This window comes from Balaenoptera borealis, assembly GCF_965194805.1.
Source record: "Balaenoptera borealis genome assembly, chromosome: 1".
NCBI classification, from domain to species: Eukaryota; Metazoa; Chordata; class Mammalia; order Artiodactyla; family Balaenopteridae; genus Balaenoptera; species Balaenoptera borealis.
The window spans coordinates 175477115-175496849 of NC_138860.1; the positions used below are offsets into that span (position 1 = coordinate 175477115).

Sequence of the window (19735 nt, forward strand, 5' to 3'; positions counted from 1 at the left end):
AGAAGGGGAATCGGATGAGAGAAGCTGAGGGTCTTCCCCAAAGCACCTGTCACGGTGGTGGGCGGGGCGGGGGGGGTAGAATTCAGCTCAGAGCTCCCAGCAGCTGAGAAAACCTCCCCTGATCTGTTTTCCATGCAGTCAGGCCTGAGCTATGAGCTCCTTTCCACTGCAGCGGCGGTGGGGCTAGAGCTGGATTGGAAGGGATGGAGCCGAGGGGAGGAGCTCTCTTTGGGAGGAGGTGGGGGTGGGGACAGCTCCACCTGTTGCCGTCTTGGCAATGCTGGACCCAGGGAACGGCCCCTCCCTCTGTCGCCCCCCCCCCCACCCAAAGTTCTCATCCGTTGTCATCACACTGCCTCAGAGCTGCTATATTTAAGGCCCATGCAGGCTCCAAGATCACATTCTTCTCCCGGTCCCCGCTGAGTCCAGGGCAAGAAGAAATCAAGGACCCTCTCATCCTCTGGAATCTTCTCCCCAGAGACACCTAAGTGGGCACGGCTGCTTCTGTGAGTCACCTCCAGGGATCAGGGGTGGGGAGGGAGACCTCCAGATAATGAGACCCTCAGCTTTCCATTGGCAAGTGGAGTGTGTGTGTGTGTGTGTGTGTGCGTGTGTGTTGGGAAAGGATCCTGGGAGATTTGGAAAGAAAAAGTATACATATGCTTAGGTATCACCCCAAGTGGAAATGAGAGGGGATTCTAGAAAAAATCTCTGCGCCATCACACTGTTCTGTGTGGCCCTGGGTCTTCTGAGCTGAGCCTTCTGTGATGTGAAAGCTACAAAACACACGCACACACACATCATTTGGGGATGCCCTGAGAAGTGGAGGCTTTCCTGCAGGAATCAGGCATCAGCAAGGACCGGGGTGGGCCGGCAGGTCCAGCAAACCTAGAGCAGTCCTGGCGGAGCCCTGCTTGGCCGGCCCGGCAGGCGGGGGATGAGGGCAAGCCCGGAGGGCCCGCATGGCGAGGCGGGGAGGACGTTCATCCAGCCTGGGCCCACTGGTACGAAACCGAGGCCAGCACTCCAGCCTCGGAAGCTGGTGGGGAGCATTAGGAGCACATCCCAGCCTGGGCAGGCGGTGTCTCTGCTCCCACCCACAGGACCCAGCTTTCTGCCATCAGGGCTCTGAGTCACTGTGGCTCGGTGCGCTTCTCTTCCACTCCTGAGGAATAAGAGAGGCCTCCTTGCCCCTTCTCACCGAGGGATGCCGTCAGGGGACCGGGCGGGGCAGGGCTGGGGGTGGGCGGCAGACAGACCGAGGCTGGGGAGGAAAGTGGAGTGGGTGGGGAAAGCCACACAGCAGGACCCCTGGCCCGCGGCTTTGCACCCTCTGGGGAGGGCAGGGGGGACGATTTCCCTTCCTGGCCAACCGCACACTGCTGACCCCTCCGCAGCAGGCACACACAGCACTCTGGAGACAGGACTAGGAAGCTGCGATCTCCTCCTTGCTGCCTAATCCTTAGCCTCAGCCAGTGCTTTAAAAAGAATCGATGGCTCATCCACTAAAGCCAGGGGTCTGGTTGCAGGCGGCCCTGGAGGTCAGGGATGAGCGCCAGGCCCGTCCTGCTGCGCTAATCAGGAACAGAGCATTCGGGGAAGGGAGCCAGCAGCTGATGCCAGGGAACGTTAACCCTCAGCTGCTGGGGCCAGGGCCGTGTGTCCCAGGAAAGCCGGGGGCCTCCCTGCGCAGGGTGGTACCCAGCGGCTCTCTCCTTGGGCCGTGAGGAGGAAGGAACACAAAGAGCAGGCCAGTCATTCTCTGGGTGCAGGCAGACCCTCCTCCTCAGGAGGAGCCGGATGCGAAGCCCAAGGGGTGACTGTCCCGTTGTGTTCAGCCGAGGTCACTGCAGGAGGCCAAAGAAGCCTCACGGGCAGCCCTTGGTCCCGGAGGACACTCTGCAGTAACCCAGTCTGCCTTGGGTGTCCTTTGTGGATACCCAAAGGGAGCAAACTTTTAGGAACCGGAAGGATCAAATCCCACTAAAATTGACCCTTGGCAGCCTGAGCCCCCTGACACCCCAAAACAGGCCCTTTTAGGCCAAGGATCTCTGATGAGGTCAGCGGGCCCACCTCACACATCATGGACTTAGAGAAATGGTCCCCCACGGGCGAGTTCACACCCCGGTCAGAACACAGACCGCACGTACACACTCCGCCGTGGCCGGCAGGCCCCGAGGGAGAGGCAGGGACAGGGCAGAGCCGGACCTCATAGAAGCAGACAGGAGAGGGCTGAGGGGGTGGTCCCCGCTTCTGCTTCCGCCTCCATGCCCAGGGTCTACATCAGGGCCTCCCAGGTCAGAGGCCTGCCCCCGAATTCCCACCTGGAGAAGGTTTGGGAGCCATTCCAGGGGTTCCACCAGGCATCCTAGAGCTTCAGTATCAGAGGGCCCTCAGAGGCCTGGTGGTGACACCGCACCCCAGATCTGGGAAGGAATTTAGTGCAAGAACCCAGAGCTAGCTAGCTGGGGGTCCCCCACTCTCCTCGCCTGCCTCTCCATGTCCTGGACATCAGAGTGCCCAATCCCTCACCGTCTGGGAAGCTGAGACCCGGAGAAGGGAGGGCCTTGCCCAGGTCATGCGGGGGAGGGGGGCAGGTGCCGGTGGAAGCCGGGGGCCGCTGGGGCAGCGCATGGAGTGGTGGACAAGCCAGGCTGAGAGCGCAAAGCCTGCCTCTGTCACCTGGGGCGGGACCCCGCGGGACCCCCCCCATCGGGCCTGAGCTCCCCCGTCTGCCCACGGGAGAGAGAACCCCTACCGGCAAACCTCCAGAGATGCTGGCGGACCCCACGGGGAAGGGCTGGGTGGACGCCTGGTGGAGTGACCGTGCACCTTGGCTCGGCAGGTTGTCGCTCTTGCAGCCATAACTCTGCCCCAGAGCCCGGGAGGTATGGGGGAGCCCCGGGCACCCGAAGCCGTGGCGGTGCACAGGCTAGAACACCGCCAGGAAGAAGAACAGAAGGAGGCGCGGCAACACAGCCTGCAGATGGGCTCCTCCACGCGGAAATGGACCTTCCGCAGCAGGTGGGAGCCTCGGGGACCCACCCCAGCCCCTGCCCTTCCCCCAGGGCCCTCGGTCTGACGGGGAGGCACAGCCCTGCTCTCTGGAGGCCCCAGTCTGCGGGGGGAGGCGTAGCCTTGACCTCTGTATACTTCAGTTTGAGGAGACAGGCACAGCCCTGCTTTCTGAGACCCGGTGTGAGGAGAGAGGCACAGCTGTGCCTGCTAGTGCCCTGAGGTAGGCAGGTGGATCCCCCAGCCAGACCCCCAGCCAAACCTGCAGGAGCCATGAACTCTCTTTTCCCGGGGGCAGCGAGGAAGAGGATCAGTTCAGCGCGGCAGACTACGCCCTCGCAGCTGCCCTGGCTCTGACGGCCTCCTCAGAGACATCGTGGTAAGTCAGGTGACCTTTCCAGAGAGCCCTGGGCTGGGAAGAGGTCATCCTGTCCAGTCCTCTGCCTCCCCACTGGGCTCCCACACTCAGCTTGAAGAACCTGCCCGAAGTTACACATCTAGAGTAAGCGGCTAGTCAGAGGTTTAAGCCCGGGGCTGACCGACCACAAAGCCCGCTGCACCACCCTCTGGATGAGCCCGCAGGCAGTAGTGAGGGACCATCCCCGAGGGAGAGGCTGGTGGGGGTCTGTACTCCACCATCCGGCTTCCATGGCGGGGAAGGAGGCTGGGGATAGGGAGAGGAGGAGCAAGGAAACCAGCCCAAATTTTGGACACGAGTCCCGAGATGGGAAGGCCTCTGAGCCCTGGAGCATCAGGAGGCCTGGGTCCTGGTCCTGGCTGGCCTGGAGCAAGTTACCCAGCCTCAGGTCCCTACCCTGTAGAATGGGGAGACTAAGACCTGTCCACCTGCTTGTAGTGAAAACAAGAGGAACAATGGTTTGTGAAAGAACCTTATGAACTGTATCAATAATATTCATTACACACCTTCTAAAAGCCGGACCCACTCAGGGTATTTTGGAGGCAAGAGAGGATTAGAAGTTGCCCTTGTCCTCAAGAAGCTTTAAGTGTGGCCGGCAGTGCTGAGCTTGGGGAAGGCAGGGCCAGGGCATCCCCACATCACCACCCCCAGGGTCTCCACCCCTGACAGCCTCCGTCACCGCAGGGAGGCCCAGCTGAGGCGCCAGACCAGCACCGTGGAGCTGGAGGAGCGAGGGCAGAAGCGGGTGGGCTTCGGCAATGAGTGGGAGAAGATGGAGATCGCCTTCCTACAGACCCGGTGGCTGCTGCGCCAGAGGCGAGACCAGAAGGCGCTGAGATGGCAGGTGAGAGGGATGGGCTGGGGCCTCCAGGGCCCTGGAAACTGAGACCCATCACATGCCATCCAACTCGACCTACCCCCTTCGCAAGAAGTGCTGGACATCCCAGCGCCCCTACCCTCTAGCTGCGTGACCTTGGTCAAGCAATAATTCTAACTGAGCCTCGGTTTTCTCATCTGTGAAATGGGTGTATGTGGTACCAATGCTTGGTGTCGAGGTGGGAAGTAAATGAGATCAGGCTGATAAAGTCACTTTCCCAGTGCCTAGAACACAGAAGACCCTCAGGGAATGCTACTCCTGACAAATGTCAGGGATCTGAAGCCACTTCCATACCCCCTCCTTGGGCAGGACAACAATAGTTGTAATACTTACATGGGTGTTATCAGTGCCTATGTTTTTCGCATATTAACTCATTTAATCCTCACTGCAACCCCACAGGCGGGTGGGGGAATATTATTATCATCCCCATTTTGCAGATAAGGAAATGGAGGACTGGCCTATGGTCTCACAGCTAGTAAGTGGCAGCGTTTGGCCTTGACCCCACGCCCTGCGCTCTGTGGCACGCTGCCTCTCAGCCGCTGGTGGGGGAGGGGCTCTAGCCCACGTGGGCCCGACTCCAGAGCCTGGGTTTTCGGGGGGGGGGGGGCGGGGGGGGAGGTAACAGCAAAAACGGGGGAGAGGTGGTGCCCCGGCTCATAGAAGTCACAGGCCCCCTCCCGCCTCCAGACAGAGAAGAAGGTCCGGGAGGCCAAGGAGCTGAGGGAGCTGTGTTCCGGACGCGGGCCCTGGTTCTGTATCCCGCTGCGCTCCCACGCGGTCTGGGAGCGCACCACGGTCCTACTGACCTGCACCGTGCAGGCCTCGCCTCCACCCCAGGTCACCTGGTAAGTCCCCGGGGGCAGGAGAGAAGGGGTCCTTGCCCTGCCCCCACGCTCTGGGCCTCTGGGGGTTCCCTGAGTGTGAGTTCCTTACACCCAACACCTCCCTTCCAGGGACCCGGCCCCTCCCCTAGAAGTTCCTGCCACCTTAGAAAAGCTGCAGACCCACAGACCCCGAGCTCTGCCCGCCCCAAACAGAGCAGCAGCTGCTGGGGAGGCTCCGGAGGGGTTATTCTTAGCTGCCTCCCAGCCAGCCTGGGGCTAGAAGTCTGGGCTGCCCGGGGAGTCAGCGCTTATAAAAATACGATTCTGGTGGCATGTGAAGGCAGCTGCTCTGAGCTGGACATCTCTGGGGCTGCAGGAAGATGGGGGGAGGCAGGGAGGGTGGGGGCCCCGCAGTGAGAAGGAGCCCAGGCCTCGCTCTCTCTCTGCCAACTTGGTGTGTGGTCTCAACTATGGCTCTTAACCTCTCTGGTCCTGCCTCCATTTCCTGTTCTGTAAAATGGGTTGAAGACCTCCTGTCTGGCTTGCACGTGGTGAGGATTTAATGCCACGACAACGTGGAAGCCCTCAGAACTTGAAAGGTGCTGGGAAAGCAGGAGGTGCCTTTCCTGGGAATGAACACGTAACAGAACCACAGAGTCGAAGCCTTGCTGGCGGAGGCAGGCAGAGGCAGGAGCCTCCTGAATGGGCCTGGGGGAAGTGGGGGTGGAGAGTAGGAGAGAGTAGGAAAGTGATCATTACAGTTGGTTTTTCTTTTTTTCTTTCCTTAAAGCATATATAATGCCTCAGAAGTCAGAGAAAGAAAAAGAGCTTAGGCCAAGAGCAATCAAGAAAAGTGTTCTGAGGGAGGTGGCCTTGGGGCTGGTCATTGCCAGGTGGCATTCATTCAAATTCCTTGGGGACCAAGGCAGTCCGGGAGGAGGACTGCTCCCAACAGCCAGCCTGGGCTAAGTGGGGGTCAGCTTCTCAGCTGGCCTGGCCTGGCAGCCAAGCCCTGCCCTGCCCTGGCACTGAGGCCCACATCTAAGGCATTGCATGGGAGCCTCCTGGGAGGGAGTCTTGTTTCCACCCTTGCCAGCAAGGTTGCCACAACAAGGAGCTGAGCATTTCTTGTAAGTGGCAGAGGCCAAGGCCAGGCCCACCTCCAGCCAGAGGGACTCAGGTGGCCCCCGGGGCTCCTGGCTTTGGGATCTGGTTTCCCGTCATCAATCACCTCCGGCAGGGCCACACATCATCCTGGGATTGGCCTCCAGAGCTCTGCCCAGGCCCTGGTAGAGACCCAGCCCCCCCGGTCAGCAGGAAGATCCTGGCTGCCCAGGCTTGTCAGGCGAGTCCATTCATTCAGCAATATTGAGCACTTCCTGAATGCAGGAGCAACTTCAGGGCGAGTTAGGCAAGGCCCAGGCTGGCTATGTTTACACTGCAGAAGTGGGCCCTGGCCACAATTCATTAATGTCAGAATCACTCTCCCAGGCCAAGTAGCCTTCAAAAGTAAAATCTCACACCAAAATATGGGGAATTCCCTGGCGGTCCAGTGGTTAGGACTCGGCGCTTTCACTGCCAGGGTCATAGGTTCGATCCCTGGTGGGGGAACTAAGATCCCACAAGCCGCATGGCCAAAAAATTAAAAATTAAAAAAATAAAGGGGTGGGGAGGGGGAAAAAAACACCAGAATATGTAGGGGAAAAATAAACCTAGAAAAATAATAAAAATCTCACTCTTTTATGTGGGCCTCTCTGAGCCAGGCTCTAGGCTGGGTGCCTCGCCTTAGCTGTCTCACTTAATGCTGTTTTATGATTGGCTGCCATTCAGCCTCATCCTTCAAGGGCCTGCCGTACAGGCAGGAGACTGAAGCCCAGAGAGAGGCAAAATGAGACCTCAGGTCTCTGGCTGTCCAGGTCGAGCCCAGAGCTGCAGCTGCTGCTTTTTCTGGGAAAGGCAGAAAGCTGGCCAGGCTGAGTTGTCTGGAATGTTCCTGACAGCTGGCGGGTTGGGGGGGCTGACCTTGGCCCCCAGACCTGGGAGACGTGGAAAGATTGGGCATGCAGATTAGGCACCATCCTCCCCACAGGACACTTAGTTGGGCTCCTTTCAGAAGAGGTCACAGCCTGGGGGCTGTGTAGTGGGGCGTGGGCACAGCACTGTTTGGTTGCCATGGAGACAAACGGGGCAGGGGCTGTCCAAGGAAGATGATGTACTGAGGTTGGGGTGCCCTCTCTTGGCCAAGGCCTCCTCTTTGACCTCAACCACCACTGGGGCTGACTTTTCATGCAAAGTTCTCATGGACACAGAGGCCCAGAGAGGGGGACTGATTTGCCCAAGGTCACACAGCAAGTTAACTTTCACAGACATTCACTCGCTAGCCCCGACTCCTCAGGCCTCCAGAACATACCCCAGTGGGCTGTGGACAGACACAAGGCCACCTCATTGTCCAGTGCCTGTGGCAGAGAAAACCAGACCCCAGAGTTCACAGAAAACAAAAGGAAGTATCCAGGGTACAGCCGGGCAGGGCGATCTGCGGGGCCATGCTCGGGAATCACCTGGGAAATTTTAAAAATTACTGATACCCAGGTCCCATGCCCAGGTGGCATTCATTCAAACTGAGCATTTCTTGTAAGTGAAATGTAAGCATTTCTTGTAAGTGAATCACTTACATTTCTTGTAAGTGATTTCATTGACCTGGGCTTCAGACTGGGCATGGAGATTTTTTTAAAGGCTTAAATAAGATAGATCTTTTTTTCTTTCATGTAAATGTCTGATGTAGACAGGATAGGGCTGCTATGGCAACTCCACCCACAGATTCCTCAGGGACGCAGGCCTGTTCCCTCACACTGCTTCAGGGCTCAGGCCTTCCCGGTTCGAGATGCAGCCCTCATGGCCGTATTCTTGCCACAGAATGGAGGGAAAGATGATGGGAAAAGGGGCAAAGGATGTCATCAGAAGCTTGTACTTACTTTCTGCTGACAAGACTTAGTTTAGTCACATGGCCACACCTAGCAGAAAGAGAGGCTAAGAAACATGTTATATTTACTTTAGAATAAGAGGGAGAATGGCTACTGGAGAACAATGAGCAGTTTCTGGTGCAAATTCTCAAAGGCTTACGTTCAGACTCTGAGCATGGAGACTGTTAAAGCTTCCTCTGGTGATTTTAACAAGAACTGAGATCAAGAACTGCTGTCCTTGGGGTTGACAAGAAGGTAGGGATGGGGAACTTTCCTTGGTACCCCCTTCAGAGAGGAAGGAAAAGCTGGGGCCTGGTCCTTGGGGGATACCACTGGTAGGGGGAGGGGCAGATACCCCTAATTACAGTTCCCTCTTCTCACCCTCCAGAAGAGAATGAACCCTTGAGCATCTACAGCAGGGGTTCCCAACCCCTGAACCATCCCCCTCCCCACCCCTCCCTGTCTGTGGAAAAATTGTCTTCCACAAAACCGGTCCCTGGTGCCAAAAAGGTTGGGGACCAGTGATATGTACAGCCTTCAAGCTTTACGTATCTTATCCCATTTAATCATCACAACAACCCTACAAGGTCAGTGCAATTATTATTCCCATTTCACAGATGAGGAAAACTGAGGTTCAGAGCAGTGAAAGTGCTGCCCTGGGTCACACAGGTAAGCAGCACAAAGCCGAGGTTGGAATCCAGGTCTGAGAGGCTCGGGATCCTTCCCACACAGAATCACACTGCCTTCCACAGACCACTGTGTCTCTACAGGTACAAAAATGACATGCGAATTGATCTCCGCCTCTTCCCTGCCGGAAAGTACCGAATCACCAATAACTATGGGCTGCTGACACTGGAGATTAGGAGGTAAGACCATGAACCCTAGAGATCCACGGCCCCCAGTCCTAGCACTACCACGGCCAGAGCAATGAGTCCAAACCCTTCCTCGGAGCTATGAACCAAGTCAGCCTCATCTTCAGAAGTATCTGGGGTGCTTGTTAAAATACTGATTTGTGGGATGTACCCTCCTTTTGCCCCCAGAGAGTCAGGTTAAATTGGTCTGAGGTGGGGCCCAGGCATTTGTATTTAACAGACACCCCCATGTGATTCTAAAGCCTTGGAATATGCGGTGAGAAATTTGGACTCAGAGGCTAGCAGCAAGGACTGAATGACTGCTGAGCTAGGCGTGCGGGGAGAGCTCCTGGCTGGAGGAGAGAAAACACATGTACACACACACACACACACACGTGCAAGGGGAAGCAGCTGGAAGGAGAGAATTAGGTAGGTCTTTCAGGAGGTGGTGAGTCTCAAGCATGGTTTTAAAAGAAGAGGCAGGATGTATGGAGGGAGAATATGAGTACCGTCTGCCCCGAAGTGTGCATTATTCGTATGAGCTGCCAGGTGCTGAATTCCTCCGGGTGCTAAGGCCTGTGCTTGCTGCTTTACACATATGGTTGATAATGCCCACCACCATTCTCAACAACGCCGGGAAGCATTGTTCTGTCCGTGTTACAGATGAGAAAACTGAGGCTCTGAAAGATTAAGTGTCTTGCGCAGCTTGTACAGGGCAGGGCCTGGGTCTGAGTCAGTTCTCTCCATCTGGGTTCTTTCCAATACACCAAACCCTCCATCTCAACCAACTCGGGCTTCAGAGACACAAATGTGAACAGGACCCTCGAGAAACAAAGTGAGGCTACACGGACATAAATACCTGACCATCCAAGGCTACAAAGGGAGGTGCCCCGTGGGCTGCACAGTCGGGGAGAGCGTGCAGGGCTGGGCAGCCTGGAGGGACACATGGAACCGGCCCTTGAAACGAGAGGGATTCCTGCCCCGAGCAGCCAGGGGAGGTGAGGGGGCACCAAGGGGCCTCTCTGCTTGCTGATGGGGCTGGATGTGTGACTTGTGTCCTACCATCTACCCTCTTTGCCACCATGGTGCCCCTGGGATGGAGCTGGCCCAAGCCTCCACTGGGAACAAGACAAGGCAGTCCTGGCTGGTGGTGAGACCCAGGCCTGCGGTTGAGAACCCCTGGGCATCCGGCCCAGTTCTGGCGCAGACTGGCAGTGTACCTGGGGCAACTACTGCTCCAGGGTTCTGCTCTGGAGGTGTTGATAGGGCCAGAGGCCGTGCCTGGGAGAGGGCTCGTCACCTCAAAGCTGGGTTGAGTTCCAGTTGCTCTGGGACTCTGGACAAGTCACTCAGCTTAAGTGTTCTGATAACAATCATATTTTCAAAGCACTTTCCCCCGAGGTGGTTTAGGCTGGTGTTACGTCCCGAGATTTTCAGCGGAGGACTTGGAGGCGTGGAGAGGGACAGTGGCAGCCCAAAGGCCCCCAGCTTCTCAGAGGCAGGCCCTGACCTAGAGCCTAAAGCCCTCCCCCAGGCCTTCCTGTTAAGCCCCGCCTTCCCCCCACACCCCACCTGCACGGGGACTTGAGTTTCCCGTGGAGCCCAGCCGTCTCGGGGGGAACTTCTCCCTCCCTCCTTTCCAGATGCACCATTGAGGACGCAGCCACCTACACAGTGATGGTCAAGAACGCCTACGGCCAGGCCTCCTCCTTCGCCAAAGTCCTTGTCCGCAGTGAGTCCTGCCGTCACCAACAGGCCAGAAAGCCCACAGCAAGCCCCACATGAGCAGATGAGGACATGAGTCTGCGTCAGACTCGGGGAGGGACCCCCAGCCCAGGGGTATTTGGTCTGGGATCAGGTGACCAGGGCAGCCCCCGGGATTCCCGCTCCCCGGGGCCTTCAGAGCAAGTGAGAGTCTCCGCCCTCAGACTGTACAACCTACATCCCTGTTCAAGGGGACCCCACCTGCCTGTCCCCAAAGACCATGCTCATCCCAGCGAGCTGGGCTTCGGTCCAGATCCAGCTCAGGGCCCCTGGGAGGGCGGCCTGGCTACCAGCGGTCCTCAGGGGCAAAGGCCGAGTCCTACCAACTCCCCTCCTGACCCCCACGGCCCCTTTTGGCTTCTGGTGCATGTTCCCCAGTTGGCTCAGGTGCCTCCTGGAGGTTAATCACAGCATGAAGCAGAGGAGACGCTCAGGAATCTGCCAGACCCCAGTCCACATGCTGCCTCTGGCGCTGACTGGCCGTGAGAGCCTGGGTGCCATCTCACTTACCTGACCTCCCCACCTGCAAAGGGGGAATCCGACTGCCTCCCTCAGATACTCCTGTGGATTAAATGAGATGGTTTAGGTAAAACTTTGCTGGATCAGGCTCTTGGGGGAAGGCTAACCCTCCCTCCCCCGACCCCAAGGCCAGGGCCAAGCCCAGCCCAGGAGGCCACACCTCTGAGCCCAAGGCCTTGCCCTCAGGGCCCCGAGAGAGAAGCTGCACGTGTGTGAGTTCGTGCGCGCGCGCGCGCACACACACACACACACACACACACACACACACACACACACACACGGCAGCAGACAGGCCGGAGTCTAGTTCTCACCTCCCAGCCTCTCATCGGACCTTGTTCAACTGTCCTTCACAGCCTCTCTACCCCTCTGCCCTGTTCCCCAAATAGCTCTTGGGAGGCAGCTGTCCCCGCTGCCAGGCCAGGCTCTCTGGGTGGAATCTGAGCCGTCCCTATAGGCAGTGCCCAGAGTCAATTGCAAGGTCAGGCGTCGGGCCCTTGGGCCCTGCCTTCCTCTGTCCGCCCATCCTTCCCATCCTTTCATCCACATCCCCATCCCTCCTCCATCAAGGCCATCCCAGGGACCAGTGTCATGTCCTGGCTTCAGGCTGCTGGGGTGCTCGCTAGGTGATTATGCCTCAGTTTCCTCATTTGTATGAGAGGATAATAATGACAACAACAGACAAGGCTTCTGTGGATTAAACGAGTTAATAAGTGGCACGTGGTACACGCTATGTGAATAAAAACTGTTCTCACTATCCCCTGGTGGTCCGTGTCCACACCACCTTGGACTTCACCCTGAAGCCTCCAGGAGGCTCTCTTAGCGCTGCCCTGGACCCACCAGAAATCCCAGTCTGACCAGGCTCCACCTGCAGGACTGTGATTCTGCCGGTGGATTTGGGTAAAGGAAGGAAACCACCATTTATTGAGCACCGACTGTATGCCAGGCTCCTGCTGAGGGCTTTGTTCATGTGAACTCATGTATTCAGAACCCCACCACCACCTCCATCAGGGAGGAATCAGGAAGGAACTGAGGCACAGAAAGGCTAGGAAACTTTCCCCAAGCCGAAGCGGGAGCCACTGCCAGATCAGGATTCAAACCCACGCCCAAAGGCCATGCCTCCAAAATCCAGTAGGAACGTGGGCTCTGAGCCTTCTCCAACTCCATTTGCTCTGGGTTTTCAGCTTACCTGGGGAAGGATGCTGGCTTCGATTCGGAGATCTTTAAAAGTAAGGAGGCTGGGGGAGGGATGGGCCTTCAGGGAGGAGGGTGTCTGGGGCTCCTCTTCAGGGCCCCCAACAGTCCCCTTTAGAATATAGCCATCCACTGCCCACAAAGGGATGTCCACGGGTGGTTTGCCTATAAACTGTTAATACTTGTAGACTGGTTTCTGGGGTCCCTAGGCACCCCAGAGCTGCCTCCAGCTGCTGCACTCTCAGTGGCCAAAACTGAATGACAAAGGCAAATCCAAAAAGACAAACCAGTATTTGCCGTTTCAGCTCATCTGGTCCCACCTAGAGAAATCTCTTCCCCAACCCTGGCCCCCAGGATCAGGCCCCCTCTTCTCCTTGTTAACACCACCTGCAAAACTGTGAATCCTGACCCAGAGGAGTGGGGACACCCCAGAAGGGTCCTCACTCCCATCTAAGCCCCAGGCTAGGCTGGCAGCCTCAGAAGACTTCTGCCCTAAATTTCTGTTCCCGCCCAGGACTGATGTTTGGCCCCAACGTGGAATTCACGTCGGTGCTGAAACCAGTCTTCGCCCGTGAGAAGGAATCCTTCTCCCTGTCCTGCCTATTTTCGGAAGATGTGTTAGACGCCAAGCAGAACATCCAGTGGTTCCGAGATGGTGAGGACCCCTAGTCCTGGCCCCTAACCTTCAGAGGCAGAGGTGGAAGCCAGAGAGGGACTAGAGCCCGGGCTCCACCCCCACCTCTGGGGCCCCCGGTGGAGAGAGGAACTCAGCTATGCCCACCCCCTAACTCGTACAAGCTGGGCGATGGGTGCCAATGAGGTAGAGGGAAGCAGAGCACAGCCAGATGGGTTCAGATCAAGTCACCCTGCAAAGTGTCACCGAGCACCCGTGGTGCCAGGCCCTGTGCTGGGTGCCAGGGCAGGGTTAGGAACAGACATGCATGAGCTCAAACGGCTCTCCATCCGGGAGGGAGCAGGAAGCCAAAACACAATTGCACACTGCCCATTGAGAGCCTGTGGTTGGCCAGGCACCAGCCCAGCCCTTTACATCTATGGGCTCGACATCAGCACCCTAGGGGTAGGTGATGACATTTGAAGCAACAAGAACAGAGGCCAAGGCCAGGAGCAGGTCAGCCTGAGGAGGGTCAGGGCAGGTTGTGACAACTGCCTTGGGCTTTTCAGAGTCAGGGTTGGAGGTGCAGGTACATAACTGCTACTCGTGAGCTGGAAGATGCTGGGGGTGGTGGGCGGGTCATGGACCAGGGCTGGGGAAGGCCGGTCAGCCAGGGAGGAGAGGAACAGCTGGACCTCCTGCCCCATTCGTGACCAGGCCTGCAGCCAAAGGGCCAGGAGCACAGCCCCCTGACCCCACAGAGCTTGAGCCTAGGGAAGCTGCCCCTGCTGGGGGCTGAGGCGGAGGAGTGGGAAAGCCACGAGCCCTGAGAAACAGCTGCGATAACAGGCCGAGAGGTTTCCCAGACCTGTAGGTCTTCCGGAACAGAGGTGCTGACAGGAGGGAGGGGCCTTCGCGTGGCACAAGGAGCAGGATGGTCCAACAGCAGGACCTCAGGGCGAGGCCTAGAGCCCCAGAGCCCCTTCCCCTCGCCCTCACTAAGGTCCCACCTGCCCAGTCCCCACCTGCCTCACTGACACCCCAACTCTTTCAGTAAGTCCCCTACCCCTTTCCTGAGTCCTCACCCACCTCAACAGGCCCCCCTCCCTCCATTAAGCTCACAACTCCTCCCCACCGAGCCCCATCTCCTTTCTCAAGCCCCCAGCATCCCAAAGAGCCCATGATCCTCACACAGGGCCCCATCTCTCTTGTTCCCACTTCTTCACAGGACCTCCAACTCCTTACCGAGCCGCTCACCGAGCCGCCGACCACTTCCCTGAACCCTCATTACCTCACTGAAGCCCCAGCCCCTTCCCTGGGCCCGGCCCTGCCACCCACCCCCCCCCCCCCCCCGCCCCGCCTCAAACCTTCTGCAGAGGAAAGTTCAGAGGCCACCTTGGTAGAGTCCTAGAGGTCACCACCCCCTCCCCAGCTCCCCAGCAGAGCCTCAGGCTCTAGCCAGGCCAAGCTCACCTCTGCCTAGACCCCCAGAGCATCTGTGGGTTCCCAGGTGAGGCCCAGATCCCCCACGAGCTCACCCTGGACCCCTCCCCCTGCAGGGAGGCTGCTGAAGTCCTCCAGCCGCCGGCAGATGCTCTACGCAGACCGCCAGGCGTCCCTGAAGGTGTCCTGCGCCTACAAGGAGGACGAGGGTCTCTACACGGTCCAGGTGCTCTCGCCCTCTGGGCTCCGGGAGCAGAGGGCCTATGTGTTTGTGAGAGGTGAGGGGGGCGGTGAGGGACCGGGGCTCTGCCTTGACTGATTTGCTGTGGGACATTTGGGTGAGTCCCTGCTCCTTGAGGCCTCGGTTTCCATGCTATATATTGGAGGTGCTGGGGTAGAGTCTCTCTAAGAATCCCTGTGCATCCCATGACCCTCCAAAGGGACACAGCCTGAGAGTCTCAGACGCGGAGACAGCTGGAGAGGGAGGGCTGATCGTGGGCTGGGATCATTCTAGTCCTGGTTGATTTCTGTCTCCTGGCTTTGCCACTTCACTAGCTGGGTGATTTGGGGTAATTCACTTCTCCTCTATGAGACTCAGTTTTCCCACCTGTAAGATGGGGGTTTGCGCCGGGACTCAGAGATTAATTATGCCAATCATTCAGGTGTGTGGCATAGAATGGGCCCCTAATAAACAGTCCTCCTACCCCCTACCCCCAGATGCTGTTGTTTGAAAGGAAGAGGCTGTTATTCAGGTCGTGCTCCTCAAGATCAAACTGAGCCCCTGGGGGGTGGTTAATGAGAAGAGGACAAGGGGTGAGAATGGGAGGGGGTCTGTCGCCAAGTGGACATTCACTGGAAGAGCCTCCCCCTCACTCTCTTCCCACCCCCGCCCACCCCGGGCTTCAGATGCTGCAGCCGAGAAGCCAGGGGCTCCAGGCTCCCCCCTGAATGTTCGATGCCTGAACGTGAACAGGGACTGCCTCACCCTGACGTGGACCCCGCCCAGCGACACCCGTGGCAACGCCATCACCAGCTACTCCATTGAGCTGTGAGTCGGTCTCTTCAGTGGCAGAGCCCATGGGGGTAGATGGCTCTGTGAGGATAAGAGTGGGGGCCACAGGAAAGAGGGACCCCCATGCCTGTCCTTGGAATAGGGCAGGAGGTAGATGTGTTATTTAGGGGCAGTAGAAGGGTGTCCGCCCCTGGAGTCAGCCGCTGCCCTCTAGACCCTTTACAGCAGGAGCTGACACTGGGAGGGGCAAACATCAGTGCTTGAAACCTGAGCACGTGTGGAGGCTGTCCTCCCTGAGTGACGGAGACGGAGTAGCACTGACGCGGGAGGGAGGGGGCACACCAGGAAAGGGAAGGCCCAGAACATCCCACCTCCTTCACCTGCCGCTGGCTCCGAGGCCCTAGCTGGAGGTAACCTAATCCAGCCACTCGGATCCTTACAACAATCCCTATCTAAGGGGGAGGGGGACTCTCTAGTGCCCCATTCTACAGATGAGGAAACTGAGGTACGCGGCCCCATCCAGCCAGTACTGAGGACAGTGGCACCCAGGGGGGCGCAGAGACCCCAGACTCCGAGGGTCACTCTGGAATGCACTCCGACAGGGAGTGGACAGCCCTCGGGGGAAAGGCTAACTCGCCCACTCACAAGCCGTGTGACCTTGGGCAAGTCATCTCACTCTCTAAACGCGGATCCTGTTGGTAGAGTGAAGGTAATCACACCTAACCGTGAGGACCGTCAGGATTAAACGAGATAACGGGTGTGGAGGGACACAGCACAGCTCCAGGCACGCAGGAAAGCTCCATGAAAGGCACTAGCTATTTTGATTAGCACCGTGCTTGGTGGAGGATGGTGAGAAGGCCTCCTGGGGCCCGAGGTTGGAGCCGGGCTTTTAAATGGAGAGAGATGAGCTGGGCCGGCAGCCCAGGGCGGGGGAAGGGACCTGGAAGACGCTCAAACTGGGGCGATGTGAGTCGTGGGCAGGGGCTGCAGCCGGGGCCTCTCTCCCACAGGTGCCAGGGCGAGTCCGAACAATGGGTGCTCTGCCACCAGACCCCCGGCGGGACCTGTCGGTGCCCAATCCAAGGCCTCGCCGAAGGCCAGAGCTATCGGTTCCGGGTGAGAGCCATCAGCAGAGCCGGCGGCAGCATCCCCTCCAAGGCTTCGGAACCGGTTGCCATGGGCGACCCTGAGGAAGCCCGGAGGAAGACAGGTGGGCACAGAGGCCCTGCAGGGACATTCCAGAGCATCAGTCAGGGCATACTCAGGACTGCCTCACGCAGCAGACAGGCGCACAGCCCCCATGCCAAGCCCTGATCCAGGAGGGGAGACACAGCCCCGCCCTCAGGAACCCCTAATCTGATGGAGGAGACACAGTGCTGTCCTTAGCAACCCCTAGCTGGAGGGGGAAGGTACAGCTCGTCTGATGTAAGAAACACAAACCTGTCCACACAAGATGCTAATCTGGGGTAAAACCACAGCACCCTCTTCAGATGCCCTTAATCTGAAGGAGGAAGACCGTCCTGCCTCAGAAGCCCCCAGCCTGGACGGCGGGGGGGACACAGCCCTCTCAGCCCTGAGGAGCCAGCCTGATCTGGGTTTGCTGTGCCCTAGGGATCTGACCCCATCACTTCTCTCTGTCCCTCTTTGTCCCAAGAGGACAGAGCATCTTTGGGGTCCAAGAGCAGCAGTGCTACACTTTGGACCCCTGAGATCGCTGGGGCCCAGATGGACCTGCTTGAGTGCCCACAGTGAGGGGCCGGAAGGCCAGGGCCAGGAGCCGGGGAGGAATCAGCACCCAGAGTGGGGCAGGCCCTTCCCTGTCGCCTGCTGACCCCGCCCACCACACACACCCTGCACCCCTTAGTTCTCCCCTAACATGTTCCCTTCTCCCCACTAGAGATCCCCTTTGATATGGGAAAAACGATCACGGTCAGCACAGATGATTCTGAAGGTACGTGTGAACCTCCTGACACTTTGTCTCAAGACTCCAGCCCCCTTTGCGGTTCTGGAAACTCTGGGCCACAAACTGAACCCAGAGGCAGAAGCTGTCGTGTGCAGGGTGTGGGGAGGCGAGCGCGGGTAGGATCCAGGCTGAGGGGCCAGACTCTCTGGTGGGCGACTGCGCCCCTCGCCGAGGAAGTACACGTCGGGGAAAGTCCCGGCAGGACGTGGGGAGACCTGGGTTCTGGCCCTGGCTCTGCCCAGCCTTGCTGGGTGACTGGAGCAAGTTCCTGCCCCTCTCTGGGCCCCAGTTCCCTCCTCAGTGAAGTGAGGGGCTGAGATTCGGGGTCTCTGATGGCCCACACATCTCCGCCCCTGGACGGCTCTGCTTCCAGACTTCGTGACCATTCCCTCGCCCCCGACCAATGTACACGCCAGCGAGATCCGCGAGGCCTATGTGGTTCTGGGATGGGAGGAGCCAAGACCCCGGGGCAAAGCCCCACTGACGTACTTCCTGGAGAAGGTACAGAGCCCCCAAGGGCCCCAGCCCCAGGCCGGCCTGAGAAATAGACATGCTGTGTTACCAGGACGTGGGGGGGGGGGTGTTCAGGGAGGCGCTGGGAGACCCCGGCATTGCCCCCTGGGGAGGCCTGAAGAGAAGAGAATTTCCTGCCTGGAAGACTTGAGCATAACCCTGCACAGAGGCAGGGGAATGGATTAAATGACCTTTTGAGGTTACCTCCAGCCCCGAGAGGCCAGTTACTGATGGCAGTTCCGGAAGCTGTTCACGGAAATACACAAAATTAAGAGACACAGACAGTAACAACAGTAAGATCCACCATTTCCTGCGTACACCCCCAACCCAAGTCTGTCTGGCATCTGGTCACACATTGGGTCGAACACCTAACCCTGGCCAGGGCCAGGGTGGGAGGGAAGTCAGGATGGTGCCCACCTGCTAGGGTCATTGATAGACAGCACATACAGGGCATGGGGGGTGGAGGCGGGTAGCACCAGGAGGCAGTTCTCCCTGGGGGCAGAGTAGGGGCGGGAGACTGGGGAGGGGGGCAGCTCATGTGAACTGGATTTCACAGTGGAGGGGAGGCATCGTGGCAGAGTAAAAAACAGCATGGTGTTAAGATCCATCCCAATCCTGACTTCCGCTGTGTGAGCTACTTTGCTAAGTTCTCTGAGCCTCAGTTTCCTCCAGCAGAGAATGGAGACCCTACTCCGGGAGGACGAAATAAAAGCAGCACATAGCCAGGGCCCGCAGCCCTGGGACTGTAAACCCTTCCCAAGGAGATGCTCTTGCCTCTGATCCCCCTAAAGGAAGACACCAGGTTTACCTTCTCATTACTCGCTGGGTCCAGCACGGTGCCTGGCACATGGCAGGTGGGCAGTACAGGTTTAGTGAATCAAGGAATAAAAATGTTCCAGGGAAGAGTCTCTGGCTCTCGTTGTCCAGATGGGCCTCTCTGCACATTCACAGGTGATCCTATTTCTCTGACATGGGAAAGCTATGGATAATGGAGGATTTGTTTTGTGAGGCTATAGAGTATAATGGTTAAGACCTTGGAGTCTGACTGCCTGGGTTCTAATCTTGTCTCTGCTACTTACTAGCTGTGTGACCTTGGGCAAGAAATTTAATCTCTCTGTGCCTCAGTTTCTTCTTCCATAAAATAGACATAATAATTGTACATCTTATAGGGTTGATGTGAGAATCAAATTAACTAAAGCACGTCAAGACTTAGAACAGAACTTGGCACACAGTGGGTGGTGCTCAGCCATGTTCCTTGGTTTTTGTAGCGATTTCTTAGCCTACCTGGGTTCTAGGCTACTGACAGCCAGGTGGGCCTTGGGAGGGAAAAGCATAGAGAGGGCAGGGTCAGTGGGTCCCCCCAGGGCTTCTAGGTTTTAACTCTCACACCCAGACTCAGCAGAAGTGGCCTCTGGGTGCCTTATTAACCTGCATCACCCTCGGCTCTTCACCCTCTATCTACCCAGAGACACAGGATTTATGGCTGCCTTTGGGGCCCCCGATGCTGTGTAGAGTAGCAGGTTTGGGGGGTACCCACACCTGAGCTTAAATACCAAATATGCCAGCTATTAGACGTGTGACTTTTGGCCAAGTTACCAAAACTTCCTGAACCTGAATTTCTTCATTGGTGGGGAAATTAACCCTTACTTTGCAGAGTTTTGTGAGAATTCATCCATTTACTCATGTATTCATCCCACAAACATAGACTGAGCCCCTCTCACGCGTCAGTACTGTTCTCAGTGGTGGATAAAACAGACAAACTCCTGCCTCCA

At 57.7% G+C, this 19735-nt stretch overlaps 1 protein-coding gene across 3 annotated transcripts in view; it reads left to right on the plus strand.

Annotated features, from left to right (window-relative positions):
• The first annotated feature begins 351 nt into the window (after nt 1-351).
• Nucleotides 352-19735, plus strand: part of MYOM3 (myomesin 3) — a 46753-nt gene continuing 27369 nt past the window's right edge. For 2 of the 3 annotated variants that reach the window (XM_082397848.1, XM_082397849.1), the window contains exons 1-14: nt 352-506; nt 2846-3024; nt 3314-3394; nt 4118-4277; nt 4998-5155; nt 8865-8960; nt 10589-10677; nt 12410-12454; nt 12934-13074; nt 14592-14753; nt 15382-15523; nt 16498-16697; nt 17385-17438; nt 17824-17951. In XM_082397848.1, the coding sequence (XP_082253974.1) occupies nt 2891-3024; nt 3314-3394; nt 4118-4277; nt 4998-5155; nt 8865-8960; nt 10589-10677; nt 12410-12454; nt 12934-13074; nt 14592-14753; nt 15382-15523; nt 16498-16697; nt 17385-17438; nt 17824-17951 (1590 nt within the window). In that variant the 5' untranslated portion in view covers nt 352-506; nt 2846-2890. Of the gene's footprint in view, nt 507-2845; nt 3025-3313; nt 3395-4117; nt 4278-4997; nt 5156-6833; nt 8350-8864; nt 8961-10588; nt 10678-12409; nt 12455-12933; nt 13075-14591; nt 14754-15381; nt 15524-16497; nt 16698-17384; nt 17439-17823; nt 17952-19735 lie in introns of those variants that run through there. The other variant, XM_082397850.1, reaches the window with a different exon arrangement.